We start from the raw sequence: 24,618 nt of genomic DNA on the forward strand, positions 1-24,618 counted from the left end.
TGCTCTGTCCCCCCAATATTCCTTCAGGTCGCACAAGATCTGCCTGCAACCCTCTTATGGTTAAACTGCCAAAATCTAGGCTCTCTGCTCACCTTCACTCTTTGATTCCCCTTTTCTCCCGCCTCTGGAACAAACTCCCCCACTCCCTTCAATCCCACTCCTCCCTCCAGGTATTTAAAACAGCTGTTCACCACCATCTCTTATCTTCCCCCATCGAAAACCTTGATCTTTTCTACCCCCGGTAATTCACCCCAGAGTCCTTGCAGTGTTCATATGTTTTATACCTCTCCCACCTCCCCCCAAGTCCTCCCGATGTCCCTGCTCTCAAATGTTGTGTTTGTGTCGTTCCCCCTCACCCCATCCTGTCTGCCGCTCCCCTTTTTTTTTGTGTTTTGTGTGTCGGTTTGACTTTTTGTGTGATTAATGTTAGCTCTTTTCACGAGCCTCGATATTGTATACAAAAAAAAAAAAAAAAAAATGTCTGAGGTTTGAATAAGACAGGTTCCTCCAAGATCCTCTCTAACGATGTTCTAATTATTTGCATCTGAGCTGGTGCACCTGATTCTAATTTTAAGTATTTGAAGTAGTGATAAATGTAGGGGTGTACTTACTTTTTCCACATGCGAAATTTGCATTTATGTTTATTTAAATTATACAATGGACTACAAAATATAAATGTTTCATGATATTTGTTATATTATATCACCTTTATCTCTCAATATTGTTGAAATGAAGATCAAATAGCTGCATGTTGAAATATGTTGAAAAAGTCAAAACTTTACATGGGGTGTACTTACTTTTTCACGTGACTGTATATACAGTACCTTTGGAGATGTCTGGACGTCTGGGTTTGATTCCTGCCCCGGCTATCAACTGTCAGATTGGCTTGGATCACAGGGAGGACGTGACATCACAGAGTGAGCCATCCATCGAAGGGACGTTAAGCCAGGTGTCCCATCTGCAAGAATAATCGGGGAATGCTCAATATCTCACAGTATCTTTTGGCATAGGAGGCGAGTTTTCGCCATGTCCTCATCAGGGATACTGAGTGCATCAGTGGTAGAGCCGCATTCCTTTGCAGTGATGCAAGTAACAGTCACATGTTACACACAAAAGAAGAAAAAGGTAATGCTAGGTTTGCATAAAGGAATTATTTTGATCATGGATGCACACTGTGGAGTAAAGCCAGGTGTAACAAGAATGACCGCATTGTGGTCACAGCCTGCAAAAAAATCCAGTCATGGGCTGAATGGGAAATTTTAATCACTTTTGAAAGATAAAGCGTGATTGGGAAACACATTGAATGCACTATTAAAAGATTAACTCGGCACCTCTCATCCATGTCCGCCTTGCCACAGTTATATCAGAATGAGCTGACTTGTCACAGATTGCTTAACCCCAATTCGGGGCCGTTCAAAAATTGTGTAACGATTTTTTTTAGGGAGGTGCATATCGTGCGTGCTGACATAATTAAACCTTGCTAATAATTTTTATGAGACATCAAATCAATTTTTTGGAGCTCATCATCGTGAGTAATGCTCGACCCAAACAAAGCCAATGCAAATCTGATGCAATAAACCAAGGTAGTGTATAATCAGCAGAGGCCCCTCCTCCTGTAATATTATCAGCCTATCAGCCATTCAGCCTGGTGTTGGCTTAGCGGTTAGGGTGCGGGCTTGGGATCCTAGGATCCTGGGTTCAAATCCCGGTTGATCGCTGAATTAACACCAGGAGGGTTAACTCAGCCTGTCATCCTTCTGAGGTCGGCAAATTGAGCACCAGTTCACTGGTAATTCCCTGTGTGTCGCAAGAGGCGACTAACAGGGTTGGCGGCAGGAAGGGCATCCGGCTATAAAACATTGCTTCAAAAAGGGGACCACGGTGCCCAAAAAAAGGCCATCCCCTGCTCTGCGGGGAAAAATGGCCTCCAAAGGTGGTTCTTGGTTCTTCTTCAGCCAACCAAAAAACCAAGTTGGTGGGCATATTATTTTGGCTTGGTGCCATTGTGGGGGGAGTTGTGCGACAAAAGTGGGTAGGGCTTGGCAGCTGTCCGACCAGTGGTTGCACATAAAAAATAAAAAAAAATAAAAAAATCGACCCCCATGAGGAAGAAGAAGAAGAAGAAGGAGAAGAAGGAGAAGAAGAGGAACACAACAACAAGAACAACCATGCAGAGCTATTGTAGACCTGTGCCAAGTTACAGGTAAAAACAAATAAATAGGTTTATTTTATTAAAGCCACCGAGGACAAAAGTTATCAGAATTTCTTTATTAGGCTTCCAGTAAGGTTCCAACTGTGGTGTAAATATTGTTCTTGTAAATATTTTTATTATTATTCTAAGCAAAAGTGTGGAGACTATTCCAAGAAAACCGCTATAGCTAGCTCTAAGAAAATTTTACTGATCATATATATACCTATGTAAACTAATGCTTGACAAATTTTGTTTTTGAAATTTGACCTTTTTTGGCTGCCATCTTGGATTTATCGAAAATCTTTAACAATCTTTTTCTGAAAGTGCTGAACACTACCGATGGGGATACAAGTGTGCAAAAAAACATCGGTCACATGATTTGGTGGCCATATTGTATTTTAAAATGAAATTTCAAAAATCTTCTCCAAAACCGCTCAACCGATCGATATGAAACTTTTCAAACATGATCAACTATGAATGGGGAAACTTTTTTGACAACGATGACGTCATCAGTCACATGGTTTGGCAGCTAGATTAGATTGAAGGAAAATGGTCAAAAATATTTCTCTGAAACCGGTTAACCGATCGATGTGAAACTTTAAACATACTGTACGAGCATAAAGACATGGGGAAGACATGTGGAAAACTACTATGTCATCAGTCACATGGTTTGGCAGCCATATTGCCTGGAAGCCTTTCATTACTGCTTGCAGTTGTATTTTGTTTTGCAATTGCATGTAAAAATAGTCTTACTGGTGTGATGTGATCATTTACTTACAATTGTATTTAATTAAAGAGATTGATACTTGTAAGCATAAAGACTCATGGGAACCACACGAAGGTACTTTCAACACAAAAGTTCCAAAGGCACAGTAGATCAGTCTCGTTAATTATACATGTACAGTAGTTGTCCCCAGAGTGGAGTGGAATTTGAACCTGCAATCTTTACAACGATCAAAGTAAATACGTAGAATTTTTTTTATTTTTATCACTGGGACAGGGCCACAGCGTTGTTTTGTCGCACTCTCACTTTGAACTGAAGTCACATTTTAACTCGAATCAACATCTGACCATATCTGACCCACCATCTGTATCTGAAAACTTGATGGATTGCAGTAAAAGCTCACAGTTGTATGTTGCAATAGCAGTCCATTGTGCTGACTCCCGGAAATAAATATCCGTGCTATACCTCACAGGTTGGCATTGATGGTGCACTTGATGCCTCATGCGGTGCCGAATGCCAACTTTGTGCATATTTTCAATAGCAGGGCTACATGGCAAGAGGCTTAATTTGAAGGCTGTGTTGCTCACAAAGTAGCAAATTCAAAAAGCAATAACAAAAGTAACAACAACTCGATGAAATATGTATCACCTCGATGGAAAGTGGGATAAGGCCTCACATTGGCATCTAATTGAGCGATCCATTCATGGTGGCATCAGCCAAACAATTAATATACCGTATGAAATGTGGATCTCTCAATCCATGGTTATTAGTAAGGGCATTTTATGAGATATTTCACAAATCTGTTAACTAAATTGTTACCAAAAAATTTCTTCACCAACATGTTTGTAAAGGTGTGTAATAACATGTGTTAAAATGTTGAAGTTCAACTCCCGTGGGAAACCCAGAAAAAAAGCTGTTGAATTCGGGTACCGAAAAATTATTTTCGAGAATTTTTATTTTTTAAAATCGGCCCTTAAGTAACTTATGAGGGGTCAAATAAGGGTTTTTCATGATTCTGAGTTGATTGTTAACATTTATATTTTCACTTTTACATTTACACACAAAGTAGCTTTTATTTCACATACATATGTAATACTCAAGAGTTGGTGTTGATGGTGTTGAGGTCATTAGGGTCTCCTTCAATAACTGGGAGGAACTCGATCTGTGTGCTCTGCTTTGCATCATTAGCATGGATTCTCTTCATCCAGCCATTCCAGTTGGAGTGTGGGAACTCAGGATCGTTGGCTTTGATCACCCACCCCGCTGCCCAGAGTGTGTCACCTGGAGTGAGGAGTGGCTGATCATGAGCCAGGGAGGAGGAAAGCTCAGCGAGGGGGAGAAACATGATCGCGTTCGTTCCTATCTGTTTCCTGTTCGTAAATGGAATAATCTTTACTTCAGTTCCTCTCAGGATCTTAGCTTTGTCGAGTGTCTTCAACTTCACCCGGGGGAAAGCTGCTGTTGTCTGTGGATCTGGCAAAGGTGGTGCCGGAGAGGTGACTTCGATACAACCCATTGAGTGAAAGGGAGTGTTTCTGTGAATAGAGACAATGTTTAAATCTATATTGTCTCCAACAAACTGAGTGACTGCATTGTTTGTTTCCCCAACCTCCATAAAGACCACCTGATCATTACTTGACAATTCACTTTCACTGGCTGGCACTTTGGCTGTCATCACTGATTGATCCTCAAGCGCAGCATCAACCGCAACCTCATCATTGATCTGTTCATCGGTTTCCTCCACAATGGTGTCAAGAGTGCCAGAAGTATCTGGAACATCATCTCCACTCCTACTATTAAGGAAGCAGTATTTGTAGTTTTGTGTCTCCGTGTAAGACTCAGTGTATCCCAGCCGGTGGAACTTGTTGAGCATCCATTTTGACCCAAATCTATGATCAAGTTGTATGGCAAGCCCCATTTGGTGTGGCAATACTCCAGACCGAGGTCGACAGGCCTTAATAAAATTCTGCCCCCAAACGGCAACTCTTTCGTCTGTCTTGACAATCGGTCTCAAGAACATCTGAAGGCTTGCAGGAACAAGTGTCAGCTGACTATCGATGTCAGTCATACTGTGTGTGGTGGGGTATGACTTTGGACCTAAATCAATCAAGGCAATATCATTGGATATGAACTTGAGTGCCGTCTTTATGATCTGAGTCTTCTCATCTCCATGGTCAAGATTAGCATGATGCCCTCGCAGAATATTGTCGGTGCCATCTTTGAGACAGAGTACACCTGCCCTTCTTTCCTGTGTTGTGAAATACAAGGTGTCTTCGTATTTCTCTAGAAGTTTTATCTTTAGCCAATGCTTTGAATAAGAAAGGCTCTTCTCTGGTGACTGATCAAACTCCTGCAGCTTTTCATGGACTTGGTCCATGTTCATTACCCCATGCTCTAATTCTGAGTCTAACCATTCGCAGAATTCAATAAAAACTGCCTCTCGCTCCTCATCAATACTCCTCTGTCCTCTCTTCCTTTTTCCTTCCTCATCAGTCTTGGACAAACTGTCACCTCTCGCAAACATAAGTTTGCATCGCAAATGGTACAGTGTTTCTTCTGCTACCAAGTCGTTGATCCCTTCCAGGCGTCCAGTGACTTCAGTGCCCCAGTCATCCCCGCGACTCCGTGCTGTCTTCAGCAAGCTTGCCTTCAGTGTATCTGCAGTCAAATTATCTGGCACTCTGTATTTCTTTCTAGCTTGTGCTGGATTATTTTTGTAGAGCTGGGCTGGTTGGTTGCAAAGAATGCATACATCCTTATACAGGAGGTCAACTGACTGTGATCTTCTAGAACTGCAGCCAGTTGATGAACTGAACTCACAAGTAGTGCGTCTTCTCTTCAACTTTGATGACTCTTTCTCTGCCTTTGATGCTTGAGCTGACTTCTTGGTGGTTGCAACAAAGTTGTTGTACAGATCATTTTTACACTTCTGGTGGTACCTCAGTTTTCCTTCCTTTTGAGCCTCCTTCATACGTTCCACAACAGTAACATTTTCGACAGTTTCTGCTTGTTTCAATAAAGTTGAGTATCCCTTTGGAGTTGCCTGTATGAGCCTTTCAGCTGGTGTATCCGAGCGTGCACAGATGAAGCAATTGAGCACAGGTGGAGTAACGTCTTCATCCATATTGCTAGACTCCATGTCCTGCAAAGTAGAAAATGAGATATATTTAGAAATTATTTTTCCACAAAGGAGTGTCTGTGGTGAAATATAAATGTTAACAATCAACTCAGAATCATGAAAAACCCTTATTTGACCCCTCATAAGTTACTTAAGGGCCGATTTAAAAATATATAAATTCTCGAAAATAATTTTTCGGTACCCGAATTCAACAGCTTTTTTTCTGGGTTTCCCACGGGAGTTGACCTTCAACATTTTAACACATGTTATTACACACCTTTACAAACATATTGGTGAAGAAATTTTTTGGTAACAATTTAGTTAACAGATTTTCATATGTTTCCCTTACTATATATTCCTGTTGTTCTGTTGATAACTTTTTTAATGATCACAAAGAGGGAGGAAAATACATTTTGAAACGTGAGATCAAACACCACAAGGGGAAATGGGCTGGCAGGGTGGCCTTGAGGTGCACACTCTCACCTGTAAGCTATCTAGCCTGGGTTTGAATCCTGACACAGCTATAAACTGTCATCCTGTGATTCACAGGCAGCGGGATCCATCAATGCATGTGCCATCCATCCTTCGGATGGACGTTAAATTGGATGTCTCATTAGTTGGCGGAAGTTAAAGATCCCATGGTGTCCTCCACGAAGAGTCGGTGAGCTATAGCCGGTGGCACCCTGAACAAATTCCTGCCCCCCTGACTTCTTGAGTTGGAGTGGCGCTTCGACATGACATTGGTACATGGCATGACTGATGAATAACACCTTTTTATTCAAAATTTGAATAAAGGTGCAAAAAAAAAAATTGGTTTAAAAATATATATAAGAAATCAAGTTTTCATGAAGATTTTTTGAGGTTTTTGAAGCCGGAGGTCAGAGATGTGCATTTGTCCACACATCCATAATTTCAAGCAATCCTCCCAAATTTTATTTCAGGAAGCAAATTGAAATGCAAAGACGTACTGACCACACGACTCTAAAGCCACAATGGCATTGTCAAACTCCGCTCGATTTATGAATTGCGTTGTGACAAGTTTCCACAATGGATTCGACATTTATCATCCAAGTGTCAAACATGAGCGAACGCGTTTACGTCTCAGTGAAGGTAAGTGTGACAGACGTGTCACTGCAACAATCTTTATTGTGGGACTATATGGTTCATCTGAGTGTCATGTTGGGAACCTTTTCATTCCCCATGGTATGTTGACCATTATATACAAGGATTGTATGTCAGGATTTATGCCATACGAGGAAATCAGAAATGTTATTGTTCAGGGAAAGTTGCGAAACAGGCAGGTATCAGATCAGAACTTGTCCTGCAACTACGACACAGACCACAGCTTGGACACGTGTACAAGCCAAAGCATAATCAGCGGCCTCACGCAACCTTACATGATATTATAGACATATACATATATAAATATACAAATATACACATATACATATATATACATAGACATATACATACATAGACATATGCACACATATATATATATCTGACCTGACATATATATATTCCCCGTGGTATATATCTATATATATATATTATCTGTGCAGCGTGTGTCCTGTGTTGTGTTGTGTTGTCACTGAACTACTTTCTCAAACTTTTGTGAAATCGTACCAAACTTCTGGAATGCACATATCTCTCCCGTCGGTATATCCTAAGGGTATTTGTTTTGAAAAATTTTCCTAATTTTTTTTTTTTTTTGGAATCTTTTTGGGAATTCTTTTTTTTTCAACTTCAATTGTTCATAAAATGTGATATCACGTATATTACAAATACATTTGTGCAAAATAATTGTTTGAATTATGATTGGTTTAAACCATGACAAAAGGGCAACTCGGGTACAGTCATTTATCTATATATCGACACATCTGGGCAGTGTCTGTGTTGTCACTTAACGACTCCCTCAAACTTTTGTTTCCGTGGTTGTGAAGTGTTTTTAATAACGTTGTGGTTGTTTTGAATCACGTGGTGGTGAGGTATTTTGAATTATGTGGTGGTGAGGTGTTTTTAAATGACGTGATGGTGAGGTGTTTTTAAATCACATGGTGGTGAGGTGTTTTGAATTAATTGGTGGTGAGGTATTTATAATTACGTGGTGGTGAGGTGTTTTTAACTATGTGGTGGTGAGGTGTTTAGAATTACATGTTTTATGGCTGTGAGGTGTTTTTAATTTCGTGGTGGTGAGGTGTTTTTATTACGTGTTTTATGGCTGTGAGGTGTTTTTAATTTCGTGGCTGTGAGGTGTTTTTATTACATGTTTTATGGCTGTGAGGTGTTTTTAATTTCGTGGTGGTGAGGTGTTTTTATTACGTGTTTTATGGCTGTGAGGTGTTTTTAATTTCGTGGTGGTGAGGTGTTTTTATTACGTGTTTTATGGCTGTGAGGTGTTTTTATTACGTGTTTGATGGCTGTGAGGTGTTTTCAATTTCGTGGTGGTGAGGTGTTTTTAATTTCGTGGTGGTGAGGTGTTGTTATTACGTGTTTTATGGCTGTGAGGTGTCTTAAATTACTTGGTGGTGAGGTGTTTTGAATTACGTTGTGGTGAGGTGTTTTGAATTACGTGGTGGTGAGGTGTTTTGAATTACTTGGTGGTGAGGTGTTTTGAATTACGTGGTGGTGAGGTGTTTTGAATTACTTGGTGGTGAGGTGTTTTGAATTACTTGGTGGTGAGGTGTTTTGAATTACGTGGTGGTGAGGTGTTTTGAATTACGTGGTGGTGAGGTGTTTTGAATTACTTGGTGGTGAGGTGTTTTGAATTACTTGGTGGTGAGGTGTTTTGAATTACGTGGTGGTGAGGTGTAATCGTCCCAAACTTCCAGTCTGCACCTACCCCTCCCCTATGTATGTGCAGAGGGGTTCTTTCTTGAAAAAAAAACATTCAACCTAAATCTTCAACCTAAATTGCCTATAAAAATGGAATATCACAAACACAACAAATACATTTGTGCAAAGTAATTGTTTGTATTATGATTGGTGAAAATCATGACAACACAGCAACTCAGGTACAGTCATTAGCCTCAGTTAAAATAAGCCCGTTCCTCAGTATCGACACGCGAGCTGAGCCAAGCTAGTATATATATATATATATATATATATATATATATATATATACAGTCATGTGAAAAAGTAAGTAAAGTTTTGTAAAGTTTTGACTTTTTCAACATATTTCAACATACGGCTATTTGATCTTCATTTCAACAATATTGATAGATAAAGGTGATATAATAAAACAAATATCATGAAACATTTGCATTTTGTAGTCCATTGTATAATTTAAATAAACATAAATGCAAATTACGCATGTGGAAAAAGTAAGTACACCCTTGGCTCTAATAGGTGGTATTGCCCCCTTTGGCAGAAACAACCTCAAGTCGGCATTTCTTATAACTGTCTACCAGTCTCTGACATCGACTGGGAGAAATTTTGCCCACTCCTCCATGCAGAATTCTTTCAGCTGTGCGATGTTTGAGGGGTTTCTTGCATGCACAGCTCGTTTCAAATCCCCCCACAACATCTCGATGGGATTTAGATCCAGGCTTTGACTTGGTCATTCTAGAACCACCCATTTCTTTCTTTTCAGCCATTCCTTGGTGGATTTACTGGTATGTTTAGGGTCATTGTCGTGTTGCAAGGTCCACCTTCGGTTGAGCTTCAACTTTCCGACAGATGGCCTCACATTATCCAAAGCACCCTCTGGTACAATGAAGAATTCATAGTGGATTCTATGATGGTGAGCTGCCCAGGCCCTGATGCAGCAAAGCTGCCCCAAACCATAATATTTCCACCACCATGCTTTACAGTGGGTATCAGGTTCTTGTGGTCAAATGGTGTCTTTGGTTTTCACCAAACATGTCTTCTGGTACTGTGGCCAAATAGCTCTACCTTTGACTAATCTGTCCAGAGCACATTGTTCCAGAAGTGCTGGTCTTTGCCTAGGTGTTCATTGGCAAACTTTAGTCTTGCTCTGATGTTCTTTCTGGACAGCAAAGGTTTCCTCCTGGCACACCTCCCATGTAGATCAAATTTGTGCAGCCTCTATCTAATGGTGGACTCATGCACGTTGACATTAACAGTGGCAAGAGCTACCTGTAGGTCCCGTGATGACATTCTTGGGTTCTTAGAGACTTCTTTCAGCACCTTGCGGTCTGCTCTCGGGCTGAACTTGCTGGGGTGGCCTGGCCTGAACAAGTTGGCAGTTGTTTGGAATCTTCTCCACTTGTAGATGATCTTCCTGACAGTCGAATGATTGATTTAAAATTGTTTGGAGATCTTTTTAAATCCCTTTCCAGACTCGTGGGCATCCATAATCTTCTTTCTGTAGGCCTCAGAGAGCTCTTTTGATCTAGGCATGGTGACGCCACACACTTCAACAACAAAGAGCAAACCAAACTAAATGTCTGAGGTTTAAATAAGACAGGTTCCTCCAAGATCCTCTCGAACGATGTTCTAATCATTTGCACCTGAGCTGGTGCACCTGATTCTAATTTTAGGTATTTGAAGTAGTGATAAATGTAGGGGTGTACTTACTTTTTCCACATGCGAAATTTGCATTTATGTTTATTTAAATTATACAATGGACCACAAAATGTAAATGCTCCATGATATTTGTTATATTATATCACCTTTATCTGTCAATATTGTTGAAATGAAGATCAAATAGCTGTATGTTGAAATATGTTGAAAAAGTCAAAACTTTACATGGGGTGTACTAGTCAGGTTCACTTTGTCAATAAATTATATTTCGTTCAAAATCATGGTAGATTAGCAAACCTATACATTTTTGGAAAGGCTATAGCATAAGGAAACAAAAATCAATGTTTACATTTGGAGAGATACCTGTATGGCGGCCATTTTGGATTTTCAAAATGGCCACTGTAAAATACATATTTTGTTCTATTTCTGCCTCTAATTACCCTACAAACTTTTAAAAATATACTAAACCTATATTTTCAGGGACAAGGAATCAAATGAAAGTATCAAATTAGTGCTATGGGGAATGGTAAGACACGAATCAAAGGTTTTGAATTGCAAAATACCGTCTTTATATTCGCGATAAGTTGCATAATCAAATACATGTTATCATTTTATACAGGCAGTTAATAACATCAAAATGTGTCACAATAATTCATATCACCAAACATACACAGGCAGTCAGCAAAATCATATATACACATGCAGTCAGTATAACTTCACATCTACACAGGCAGTCAATGACAAAATATACACAGGCAGTCAATGGCATCAAACATACACGATTACAGAATATGCCATTTAGAGTTCGTCATCACTGTCCTGTGTGTCGTATCCGACAATATAGTCCGCATCGTTTTCACAGTCCATTCCACACAAGCAAAGGTCGGTGCAAGTTAAGTCATTTCTTCTGCATGAGCACTGCTGGGTTGAGCAATTGGCTTTACATTGACATCTGACTAACTCGACAATGGCCTGTGGAGCTGGTAGAACCTTGGTGGTGATAGGGAGTATATGGCCTTTCTCGTCCTGATGGTAGCCATGTTTGAGTGGGTCAAACAGCTGTTGCCACATGACAGTGGCTTGGCACCAAACTCTACTCTGTACTCGCACACGTTCAATGTGCTCCTCAAGTGCACCAGTTGTTGGAGGCAACTTGTTACTGTCTGCCAGATGTTTACAAAACAGATGCCATCTTAGGTCAGGAATACTTGCGATCTGAATACCTTTTGGGCAATACGCTAAGCATACAAAGCTGGCCAATGTTTCTAATACCTCATGCGTTAGGTCACCATCCTCCGGTAGTTTCATCAGTGCTCTGACTACGTCCCTTTCAGCCTTGATGTAGTGTTGAAACCACTTCGTTTTACCCACTCCTGAGAATCGACCAACATTGTCTGCTCCAGTAAATGCGTGGAATATAGGTAATGCTGTTGCCTTTTCTCTTCCTAGCGCTCTCCACATTGGCCCTACCTCCACGGTTCCTGATACCATCGTCATCGATGTGTTTTTGCAGAGCTTGTCATAGGCTGCAATAGCTAGAACCAGGACGTCTGTATCCGAGGTGAAGAAGACTAACTGTGCTTCGGGACAACGTTGTGATGCTGCCGCTGCTAAGCTGATCATCAGTGTGTCAGCTTCCTCATGGTTGTTTGGGTCAAACTGCATGCTCCGGTTGCTTCTAGTGTGGTCTGCTGCTGACGTGATGATTAACTTTGGAGAGTTTGCATTATACTTGAGTGTTGCCTCAGCAAGGTACACTGTTAGATCAGCTTTGGTCTTTTCATGAGACAGGAAGCGGCCCATTGGTAGATGTTTGATGTTTGTATCATCCGCAATCTGAATCTGGTATTGAACAGGGTCTTTGCCTTGTCGTCGTTTTTCTCTGGTTTTTTGTTTTAAGGAGTCTGCCTTGTATGTGTCGAAGACCAGGATAATCTCATCGGATCCTGCTGTCAAGGTCATGAGGCGGTCATTGAAATGCTGGCCGAGATCTTTGACTGTGGTGATTGTCGCTGGTTTCGTTGTCATCTTCTGGACGAGCACCATTCCATCAACAACAGCGATTCTCTGACTCGTAGATGGTCCTGGAAATGGAGTTACTGCATCGGCAATATCATCAGTCTGTTCTGTTGATTCTGCTGCTTGTGCATCAGTATGATTTTCATTCGTTTTACTGAAGTTCTCGAGGCTATGGATCAGCTTTGACTTATCACTGCATGGAAGGATCGAGCCATCAGGTGCAAACAGTGCTCTGGGGGTAAGAGTGAACTCATAGTTCCCAATCGCATTCTTCTGATCGATGTCACGGCTTGATGTGGCTAGTACCGTCAACCGACCATACAGGTCTTTCGTTTCTTTCAGATCGACTGACTGGTCACGGATCTTGACTGTTTGCTTTTTGTTTCCTGACATGTACATTTTGTTATTCTGCTTCTTGACTGGTGCCCACAAACTGACATCTCCATTGATGCGTTCTGCAACGTAATCCACATAGAGCTTCTGGCCGGTGTCGTCGATATTCAGAATCTGTGGGACATACTCTTGTGGAACATATGCCTGTGTGATGAAGTTGTAGAGCTGGTCACCTTCAGCAGCGAATGGATTGCCATGACTCAGTATGGCAGCCTTTATCCGGTCAACGTTTTCATGCTCTTTCTTGACGGCACTTGGTTGTAAATGATGATGCTCTTGTGGCTTGTCGACAGCAACATCGAATTGCTCTTTGAATTCTCCTGAAAGACGTGACATCTCTGGTGTGGCCAAGAAGAACTGTTGATGAGCGTTGGCATTATTGGAAATGCCAATTAACCCAGAGTGGATCTTCATCATCCTGTTGAGTTGTTCGCATGCGTGATCTGCTCCAATAGAGACAAATGGGATGACACTCTTGGTGACAGATATGTTCCCGTCTTGAAGTTCACGCCAGGTTCTTGGATGACTTGTCTTCAACTCATGCATGTCTACGATGTACCGTGGCCAGAGACGCTTGTATTTTATTCGATCCATGGCAAAGAATAGCTTGGTTAGTGCCTCCCCTGCTTGCAGGTGGAGAACGAGATCTGAACTCCTGGATGCCTCGACAAAGTACAAGATGTTTTCAACTCGATGGATGTAGTTCATCAAGGACTTGAACATCGCGTTTGAAGATTTCTGTGCTTCCCACGTTTTCAGCTGTTGAATGACATCTTCGTTGGTGAGTGTGTGCAGTAGCTCGACCTTGGCCATAGTCACGATTTCTGGACTCGTGCTTCTGTCAGCTGCTGATTTTGCACAAGCTTCGTGGACCTGATCTGCTGGTTTCAAGCAGATGGCTTTAAGGTTGGGCTTCTCTGTGAAGAATTGTTCCAGGACAAGTTCATATAGAGCCATGTAAGTATGGATGTGTGCCCGAAGGGTTCTCTTGTAGTGGGCGCACTTGCGGATCTGTCTCGTTGTGGCAGAGCCGTATACATCAGCCTCAATCCATGCATCATCTATCCCGGAGTTTTCTATGGAGGTTCCTCGAGCTCTCAGCGCAGCCATCACAGTATGTAACTCACCCAGTCTGGGGACAACTGCTCCTTTCAGATCAAGTCTTGCATCCAGCACCTGCACTGCCTTCTCGTACAAGGCCATGTCGAATGTAATCACTGTTGGGAATTCTTCACCAACGACCAACGTCTTCAATTCGGACACTTGCAGGATCACAGTCAGCATCGTAGACCACTCGTGTGCAACTTCTGGCAGCAGTGGTAGTGCACCAACTTGGGTCAGAGATTGGCCAACTGACACTAGTGATTTGAATCCTGCCCAACCTGGGATTTGGCTCGGTTCTCCATTCTCCTTTGCTCTAGAAAGAGCAGAAGCTATGACCCAAACTAGGGTGATCAGTTCATATGATGCAGGAACACCTGTGTTGTCGACCTCAAACTCGTTCGCTCTCCTGTCTGGCCCAGGCTTTGGTTTGCTGCATGGCTTGATGGGAACATGATATGGAAGAACCGATAGGTTCTTTGCCTCACGAAGTTTCAGGCTGGGTGCGATGGTTTCTCCAGTAGCATTTGCCTTTTGATACACAGCAGTGATTGTCCCATGTGTGGTTCCTTTCCCATCAGCTGTGTCCTCTGCAAAGTCAGTGTTGTCAATAGCAAAGAACACAAACGACCCTTTCTTGAGGAACGGTGGTACATACAGGCAATTGAACTCTCTTGTATTTTCTACAACAGCATTGGCAATTGATGTTTCCAGGAGCAGGGCACGGCCATAAGGTACACAATAGTTCTGTGCGTGGAGGAGGTGCACCAACTTCTTGTTTCTGGTGTCATGGTGAACACTAAGTGCCAACCCTAGAACCTGTGGATTTTCTCGTACACACTGTGTCCGGAATGTGTCCAGTGCTTGCTTGGGTTTGTGTTGCACCTGCCTTCGGGTCTTGAAAGCATACATTATGTTCTGACTTATGGTCAGTGCTGATCGGTCGACTGTCCTGCTCCTCATCTCTGTCTGTAGCTCTTCTTCGGGTCCTACCAAAATCCATCGTATCAGGCTGTACAACTCAGTTGGAACATCTTCTTTTGTGCTTGCTACTGTGACTGTATCGATCTGCTTCTTCTCCTCAGTGAAGTCTGTAATGCGTCTGCGTATTAGCTTAGCTGTTTTGTAGAGCATCTTTGCGTTATCCATTTCACTTGCATGGTCTTGCATCATAGACGTGTGGACCATATCTTCCTCGCAGGCTTCAGGGCAAAAAAGAACAGAAGGCTTCCGTCTGTCTTTCTGTCTCACAGACGTTACACTTGGCAACTCTGAGAGCATCTTGTCCTTCAGCCATTGTCGGGTCAACGTCGGTGTGTGCTTCTCTGCCTCATCACTACCTCCCAGCATCGAGATGTATGTTGTCTCAATGTCATCCATAGGAAGATACGCTTTTTTTTTAGTTTGAATGTCTACAATATTGATCAACTCAATCAAGCATGGCATCTGCATTGGTAGGTCTGCCGTCGTGGGCCTGGCTTGGTTTCTGACATCATCCCCGAGGACACGAAACACATGATTCGTCCAGCACAGCTTGTGGTATCTCACATCGATTGCATGGGCATCACTTGGTGAGATTGCATTGTTTAACCTTGTCATCAGCACCGGGTCTTGGGTAATTTGTATCGCTTGCCTAAGTGCATTCCCAGAGTTTCCGGTTCGGACAGTGAAGAGACGCTGGCCGTCATCCACTTGACAGAAGAAACATTGATCTTTCGACAAAGGTTCTGTTGCAGATCGTGTGAATGTCGTTGATGTGGTTGGTGTGTTTGCTTCCATTTCTGAGCTTGTTCTCTTATGGCCACGTTTTTTGACAGCATACCTTCCTGTGGACATGGAATGTTCAAAGCGTTCCCTGGCGCGCTGCAAGGTTATCTGATTAGTGGTGTTAGAATAGCAGCTTCGATGCCACGTTGTTTTCGCTTCGAGCATCGTTTGTTTTGTGCAGTCCTGGAGACGTCTTTGGATAGCAACATAGTCTCCATCCTGTAGGCTGGCTCTGTCGGCCACTATGTCCAGTAACTTCTGGTAGGATTCTGTCCTGAGATTTAGAACAACTGTCCCTTTGTTAGTGTTTTTCTCCTGGCAAATGATGCACAGTTTCCAGTCTACAGACTCCTTGGATGTGCCCAAAGACAACTTGCTTCCATCAGGATCTTCACTCATGATGAGTTATGCACTGAAAATACACAAGAAGAACAACCACCATAAACACCTCCACCAAGATAGTTAATATGTAAAATAAATATATTAACGGAATTTTTTTTTTATCAATGGCTGCTCCCTGGATGCATATTTCCTGAAAAAAGAAAGAACTGTTACAGTCAGAAGTCTGATTATGTCACCAATGGATTCCTTGTACCTGAAAACATAGGCTTAGTATATTTTTAAAAGTTTTTTGGGTAATTAGAGGCAGCAATAGAGCAAAATATGTATTTTTATGGCGGCCATTTTGAAAATCCAAAATGGCGGCCATACAGGTATCAACGCAAATGCAAACATCGATTTTCAGATTTTCGATGCAATAACGTTTCCAAAAATGTATAGGTTTGCTAATCTACCATGATTTTGAACGAAAAAACATAGTGAACCTGACTATACTTACTTTTTCACGTGACTATATATATATATATATATATATATATATATATATATATATATATATATATATATATATATATATATATATATATATATATATATATACATATATATATATACATATACATGTACATATACATGTACATATACATGTACATATATACATATACATGTACATATATACATATACATATACATGTACATAATTATATACATATACATGTACATATATACATATACATATATACAATACATATACATATATAATTGAGAAGTATTGCCTGTCAGCCTTTTTGTGATTTTGTGATGTAAATAATCTTTGCATTTAGTGTGATAAACTAATTATGGGCAGACCCGCAACAAAACAAATACAATAGAGAAGTATTGCCTGTCAGCCTTTTTGTGATTTTGTGATGTAAATAATCTTTGCATTTAGTGTGATAAACTAATTATGGGCAGACCCGCAACAAAACAAATACAATAGTACGACTCTTTTGGGGAGATTGGTGTACTTTGTTCATTGCAACTATAAAAGTAAGGTGCGGGCGATGACATCATACGAGCACTACAGGTAGCTGCAACGCATTCTTTTCTGGACAAGTCAGAACACAATCACCATTCTTCATTCCGGAAAAACCCACAAACAGCCTCACAATTATCCTTACCGTCTCGGCTTTCTATAAACACCGGGGCTATTGCTGATAGCTGCAGTGCATTAAGACCAACATGATTATCGCTATTACAACGATGGAAATTAATGAGTGAACAGGAGGATATCAATAACCATACCGTACGTTATACCATGCTTAGATAAAGACCTGGAGTATTTGAGGATACCATGAGCTTGGTGAATAATAGTGGTGCAGCAGATTTAGTTGATCTGAAATTTCAAAAACCTTTCATTAAGGTTTGACATTTAAGGTTGCGAGGTAAGGAGGTATTTAAGGCAGGTGGTAGAGAAGGCAGATTTGCAAGTCACATAGAAAAATGACTTGGAATAGGGGAAAATAAAGGAATGTCAGAAGTGGGTGCAGGGAAATTGGGGATTGGTCATTAAAAACATATTTTGACCTGTTCTGTCTTTCCAAGGAATTCTCAAATTATTTTATGATAAACACATATACGAGTGTATAAATATATATATATATATATATATATATATATATATATATATATATATATATGTATATATATATATATATATATATATATATATATATATATATATATATATATATATATATATATATATATATATACACAGTATATATGCACCACCTGAGCTGGTGCACCTGATTCTAATTTTAGGTATTTGAAGTAGTGATAAATATAGGGGTGTGCTTACTTTTTCCACATGCGAAATTTGCATTTATGTTTATTTAAATTATACAATGGACTACAAAATGTGAATGTTTCATGATATTTGTTATATTATATCACCTTTATCTATCAATATTGTTGAAATGAAGATCAAATAGCTGTATGTTGAAATATGTTGAAAAAGTCAAAACTTTACATGGGATGTACTTACTTTTTCACGTGACTCTATATATATATCTACACATCTGGGCAGCGTCTGTGTTGTCACTTAACGACTCCCTGAAACTTTTGTTTCCGTGGTTGTGAAGTGTTTTTAATAACATGGTGGTGGTTTTGAATCACGTGGTGAGGTGTTTTTAAATCACGTGGTGGTGAGGTATTTATAATTACATGAAGGTGAGGTGTTTATAATGATGTTGTGGTGAGTTGTTTTGAATTACGTGGTGGTGAGGTGTTTTGAATTACTTGATGGTGAGGTGTTCTGAATTACGTGGTGGTGAGGTGTTTTGAATTACGTGGTCGTGAGGTGTTTTTAAATGACGTGGTGGTGAGTTGTTTTGAATAACGTGGTCGTGAGGTGTTTTGAATTACGTGGTGGTGAGGAGTTTTTAAATGACGTGGTGGTGAGGTGTTTTGAATTACGTGGTGGTGAGGTGTTTTGAATTACATGGTGGTGAGGTGTTTTGAATTACATGGTGGTGAGGTGTTTTAAATTAGGTGGGGGTGAGATGTTTTAAATTACGTGAGGGTGAGGTGTTTTGAATTATGTGGTGGTGAGGTGTTTTGAATTACTTGATGGTGAGGTGTTTTGAATGGCATGGTGGTGAGGTTTTTTGAATTACGTGGTGGTGAGGTGTTTTAAATTACTTGGTGGTGAGGTGTTTAAATTACGTGGGGGTGAGGTGTTTTAAATTATGTGGGGGTGAGGTGTTTTAAATTACATGTTGGTGAGGTGTTTTGAATTACATGGTGGTGAGGTGTTTTAAAATACTTGGTGGTGAGGTGTTTTAAGCTATGTGGTGGTGAGGTGTTTTAAATTATGTGGTGGTGAGGTGTTTTAAATTATGTAGTGGTGAGGTGTTTTAAATTATGTGGTGGTGAGGTGTTTTAAATTATGTGGTGGTGAGTTGTTTTAAATTGTGTGGTGGTGAGTTGTTTAAAATTGTGTGGTGGTGAGGTGTTTAAAATGTTGTGGTGGTGAGGTGTTTTAAATTATGTGGTGGTGAGGTGAAATCGCCCCAAACTTCCAGTCTGCACCTGCCCCTATGTATGTGGTGAGGGGTTCTTTTTTTAATTGTTTTCTGTTTCAACTTAAATCTTCAACCTAAATTGGTCATAAAAATGTAATATCACAAACACTACAATATAAATTTGTGCAAAATAATTGTTTGTATATGATTGGTGTAAATCATGACAACACAACTCAGGTACAGTCATTATACTCAGCTAATATAAGCCCGTTCCTAAGTAACGACGCGTGGTGAGGCGAGCGCAGCGAGGCGAGCCAAGCTAGTATGTATGTATGTATGTATATATATATATATATATATATATATATATATATACTATATATATATATATATATACATATATATAATATATATACATATATATATATATATACATATATATATATACATATATATATATATATATACATATATATATATACATATATATATATACATATATATATATACATATATATATATATATATATATATATACATATATATATATATATATATATATATATATATATATATATATATATATATATATATATATATATATATATACATACATATATATATATATATATATATACATACATATATATATATATATATATATATATACATACATATATATATATATATATATACATACATATATATATATATATATATATACATACATACATATATATATATATATATATATACATACATATATATATATATATATATATACATACATATATATATATATATATATATACATACATATATATATATATATATATATACATACATATATATATATATATATATATACATACATATATATATATATATATATATATATATATATATATATATATATATATATATATATATATATATATATATATATATATATATATATATATATACAGACTTGGCATTTAATATGGATTTTTTTTTTGTGGGGGTGAACTTACTTTTCAAGATGACTTAGAACCAAAAGTTCATTCGAATTATGTTGAAATTATTCTAGTTTTGTTAATGTGACCTTTAAAAGAAACAAAAACCACATTTGACATTTTGAAGTAAATAAATTGATCCTTGAAAGTGATGTAAACTGATATCGAACTCAATTCACGGACGTACTGTGTTAAACTTCTGTACATTTTCCAGAAGTATCTCTTTATTTTGCACATTAGCCAAATTTTTTTCAACAAAAACAAAAGTTAAATTATGACTGGGATTACCGACAGTAAAATTACAGTCCAGTACTTCGTGTAACCCCCACGAGCATTCAGGAGAGTACGTACACGTCGAGGCATGCTGTTCACGAGATTTGCCAAGGTTTGGACAGGAATCGCTTGCCATGCAGTGAAAATAGCCTGCTGCAATTCACGCACAGAGGTCGGCTGCTGGTCCAAGTTGTCGATTTGACGCGTTAATTCTGCCCACAAGTTCTCTATCGGATTCATATCCGGGGACATGGCAGGCCACTCCATATGCTCTACACCACGGTCAGCAAGAAAGTGTTGGATCATGCGAGCACGATGAGGCCATGCATTGTCATCTTGGAAGACAAAGTTTCCTCGAAATGCTGCACAAGCATATGGAAGCAATGTTTCTTCCAGAATGGCCCTGTACTTGAACTGGTTCAGGTTTCCATTCAGAACAACCAGGTCAGTTTTGCCCCCTGCATGAAAAGCAGCCCAAATGGTCACACCACCACCTCCAGCTTGGACTCTTGCACAATACTTCGTTGTAGGCTTCATGCACTTGTCTGCGCACTCGGTTGCAGCCATCTTGACGATAGACCAGAAATCTAGACTCGTCACTGAAGGTCACGTGATGCCAGTGTCCTGGCTGCCATTGACGGTGCTCTTTGGCCCACTGCAATCGACGCTGGCGGTGTTGTCTGGTCAGGCGCGGCTTTCTCAGGGGACGCCTGGCACGATAGCCTGCTTGAACCAGTCGTTGGTTGACTAGCCTTCTGGATACAGGCACATTTGACCGTTGCTGCCACTCAGCCCGAAGCCGATTAGCTGACTTGGTACGGCCATTGCAGACTAACCGATGCAGCTGGCGATCATCTCTCCTTGTGGTTCTGCGGGGATGTCCTGGCCTTGGTATTGGAGTAGGGACACCCCTCTGAGCATTTCATTTCAGGATCTTTGACACCTGACCTTGAATGATGCCATACTGCCGAGCAATAGCACGCTGTTTCATGCCAGAATTTCGTAAAGCCACCACTCCATGACAAACAGCATTGTCGAGTTGACGGACCATCTCCAGAGGAAGCAGCAATAACTTTTGTTGATGTGCAGCAGTTGTTTTCCACTAATACAGAATGCAACAACCCTTATATACACGATTGTGAAGCCAATCGTCAAATGTACCTGTCCTTACATTTTGTCATGCCACCTGTGATATTATCCTGTTATTGACTTCTTGCTGTGAAAGACAATCAGTGACATGGTTCTTTTAACAAAGAAATCACCGAAGCATAAAAGAAACTCACCAAAGATTTTTGGTGAGTTTGAAAGATTTTTCCAAAAAAATACCCTTAGGACATAACGACGGGAGAGATATGTGCATTCCAGAAGTTTGGTACGATTTCACAAAAGTTTGAGGGAGTAGTTCAGTGACAAGACAAGACAAGACAACACAACATAAAACAGACACTGCACAGACATACATTTATATATATATATATATATCATGTAATTATCATCTTTATCATTATCGTAAATAATAAATAAAAATATACATAGATGGCCTTTTGATGGCTTTCTTGCAGTTGTCAATATTGTACGCAAGCAAAATTTAACAAATCGAATGCATACATCCTGATGGATAAACAACAGCCCATGTTCAGAACAATCCCAAGTCACTTATTGACGCCACTCTGTCATGCATGTCTGTGGCAGTTCATCAACTGAGTTGTAACAGACCAACAGATTTAATACAAGACCAAAGCGCTGCAGTAACTCTTTGCATGTAAACAGTACATCGAGTAAACATCATCCGTTTTCAGGAGCCCTTGGCTCTGGATTATAAAATAGGCCTTGAGGTCGTCTGTGAAATGACAAGGTAATGATAAAGTGAAGCTTAGTCAATGCCAAAGTCCAATAAACAGAGAAATATCTCACCTGAAGTGCTCCTTGTCCAATGTCATTGCTACATGTGTTTCGCATAGCAAAGCACATACTTGTTTAATATTAACACTGCAATAAAGAACCTGTCCTTATAAGTACAGTGATAAATTTATCTTGGGTTGTGACATAAACAAGTTGCTTTGAACCAAATCGTAAAATATATTAAACTGCGACTCCGGTGTAGTGAAGGATGAGAGAAGTTCGACGATGAATTGAAACTCGCACGGCTCATCATGTAATTCAAAAAAATTATCTTGTGAAACGTATGACATCAAATTCAGGAGAAAAAAGATGGTCATTTCAAATTCATATATGTGTGCAAGTCTCTTTTACACAAATTAATATTGATATTTATTGGGTACATCCCCTGAGTACATAGATCACGTTGATTAATCTGTGTGTGTCCATATCTTTAGGTTGTACAATAATTAATTTTAAATGAAAAAGATTGCGTGGCCCAAACACACTCATTCGGTTATTAGTCCCCTACCGGTGTACACCGGAGGGGACTATAGGTTTGCACGCCGTCCCTCAGTCCGTCAGTCCGTCAGTCAGTCCGTCAGTCAGTCAGTCAGTCAGTCAGTCCGTCAGTCAGTCCGTCAGTCAGTCAGTCAGTCCGTCAGTCAGTCAGTCAGTCAGTCAGTCCGTCAGTCCGTCAGTCCGTCAGTCCGTCACGCAAAGAACAGTTTTCCAGACTTTTTTTCTAAACTCTTAATGCTAATAATTTCAAACTGGGCACATGGTTTCCTCATACTAAGTTACAGATTAGGTTCGAACTTCACAACGTTTCGATCATTTTTGACAAAGTTATGGCACTTTGAACGTTGGTAATTCTGATAATTCTGATGATCCTTAACTCGGTGCCATTTGAAGTTTTAATTTCCTTTAAAAAAGATTTTCTCTGCAATAATAGGACCGATTGAGATCAAATTTTCACCGTAGGAGGGACTCGGTCGGTAGAATATTTTAATGGTAATTATGACGTCACATGTCACGTGGTTCGGCCGCCATATTGTTTTTCGTGAAAACACGAAAACCCCTTTTTCTCTGCAACGGCTGAACATATCGAGGCCAAACTTTGCAGGCAGAATCGCATACCCATGACGAACAAAAAATTCAGCGAGCATGACGTCATGCATCACATGGTTTCAGAGTTATGACGTTTTTACGCATGAACCTTTAAAACCGAGCCCCTCCCTCATTTTTGATCCAATCGAGGGGAAACTTCACAGATCTGTTCAGCATGTCAGTCTACTAAAATGTCCATTGGAATTTGTGATAGGGCACGTCGTTTGGCAGATATTGTTAATTGAATGAAAAAAAAAAAATGGATATCTCTTGAATTGCTCGTACCTCAGACCGTGAGTTGGTAATTATATAATTCACACAGTGCAATACGTGCAGGCCGCTCCACGGAGCGACCTTGCGGGCTCATCAACGAGGCGAGGCGTGACACACGTGTCTCAGCATACCTCAGATCAAGTTTGAAAACCAGCATCAACCGTGCATAAATTTGCATATTCGATCATTTTTGACAAAGTTATGGCACTTTGAACTTTGGTAGGGGAAATGTATTGCAGCGCAATACTCAGAATGCTTGTTGTAATAGCATTATACATGATAAATTAGTTTACTACAGGGGCTCGCAGTTTAGCCGAGCAATACGCACACTCATCTGAGTTGTCCAGCCTGGGTTTGAATCTCGGTCCAGATATAAAGCGGCATTCTGGAATTTCGCACTCAGGTCGAGGCCTCAATGTGTGGGCCGTTACTCAGGGGGACGTTCAACAGGGTGGTCCATCTGCCAGCATAAGGTGATTGACACTGGAGATCCCACACTGCCCTTTTATGGATGGCAGTCAAGCGATCACCGGCTGAATGAACCAATTTCAATTTTGTGCACACCCAATTGAGCATCCTTTGTCGGAGTGGTGACCCATCCAGGATTCTCACCCCTAGGCAAGAAACTTGCCTTGGCAGCCTTGTGTGTTTAACAGTGCGAGGAGGATCAATAAATAAACAAACAACAATAAATATGTCGTGCACAGCACGATACTTGCGCAATCCCTAAAATAGGTTGTTGGCCTATGATGACCTCAAAATTAATTGGTGGTTGAATTCAGTGACCTGGTATACAAATCCTCTTAAAATTTCATGTCTATCAGATGAAAATTGACGATTTTAGAAACTTGGCCGATGTTGACCTTTTGGCCTAAGTTGACCTCAAAAATACTTGGTGGTTAAATTCAGCGACAAGATATGCAAGTCCTCTTTAAATTTAAAGTTAA

General features: G+C 40.1%; 2 protein-coding genes across 6 annotated transcripts in view; both read right to left on the reverse strand.

The window, feature by feature from the left end:
* Positions 1 to 6,162, reverse strand: part of LOC144893031 (uncharacterized) — a 264,881-nt gene extending 258,719 nt beyond the window's left edge. The window contains exon 1 of the mRNA XM_078782544.1: positions 4,001 to 6,162. Coding sequence (XP_078638670.1) covers positions 4,012 to 6,054 — 2,043 coding nt within the window. The 5' untranslated portion in view covers positions 6,055 to 6,162 and the 3' untranslated portion in view covers positions 4,001 to 4,011. The remainder of the gene's footprint in view (positions 1 to 4,000) is intronic.
* The window catches only part of LOC137431828 (receptor tyrosine-protein kinase erbB-4), a 199,243-nt gene that overhangs the window by 146,657 nt on the left and 27,968 nt on the right, over positions 1 to 24,618 (reverse strand). The window contains exon 1 of one of the 5 annotated variants that reach the window (XM_078782539.1): positions 825 to 958. The exons of the other annotated variants lie outside the window; for them this stretch is intronic. The gene's annotated coding sequence lies outside the window, so the exon portion shown is untranslated. Of the gene's footprint in view, positions 1 to 824; positions 959 to 24,618 lie in introns of those variants that run through there. 5 annotated transcript variants of the gene reach the window in all.

The sequence above is a fragment of the Myxine glutinosa genome, chromosome 7 (genome assembly GCF_964187855.1).
Source record: "Myxine glutinosa chromosome 7, kmMyxGlut1.1, whole genome shotgun sequence".
NCBI classification, from domain to species: Eukaryota; Metazoa; Chordata; class Myxini; order Myxiniformes; family Myxinidae; genus Myxine; species Myxine glutinosa.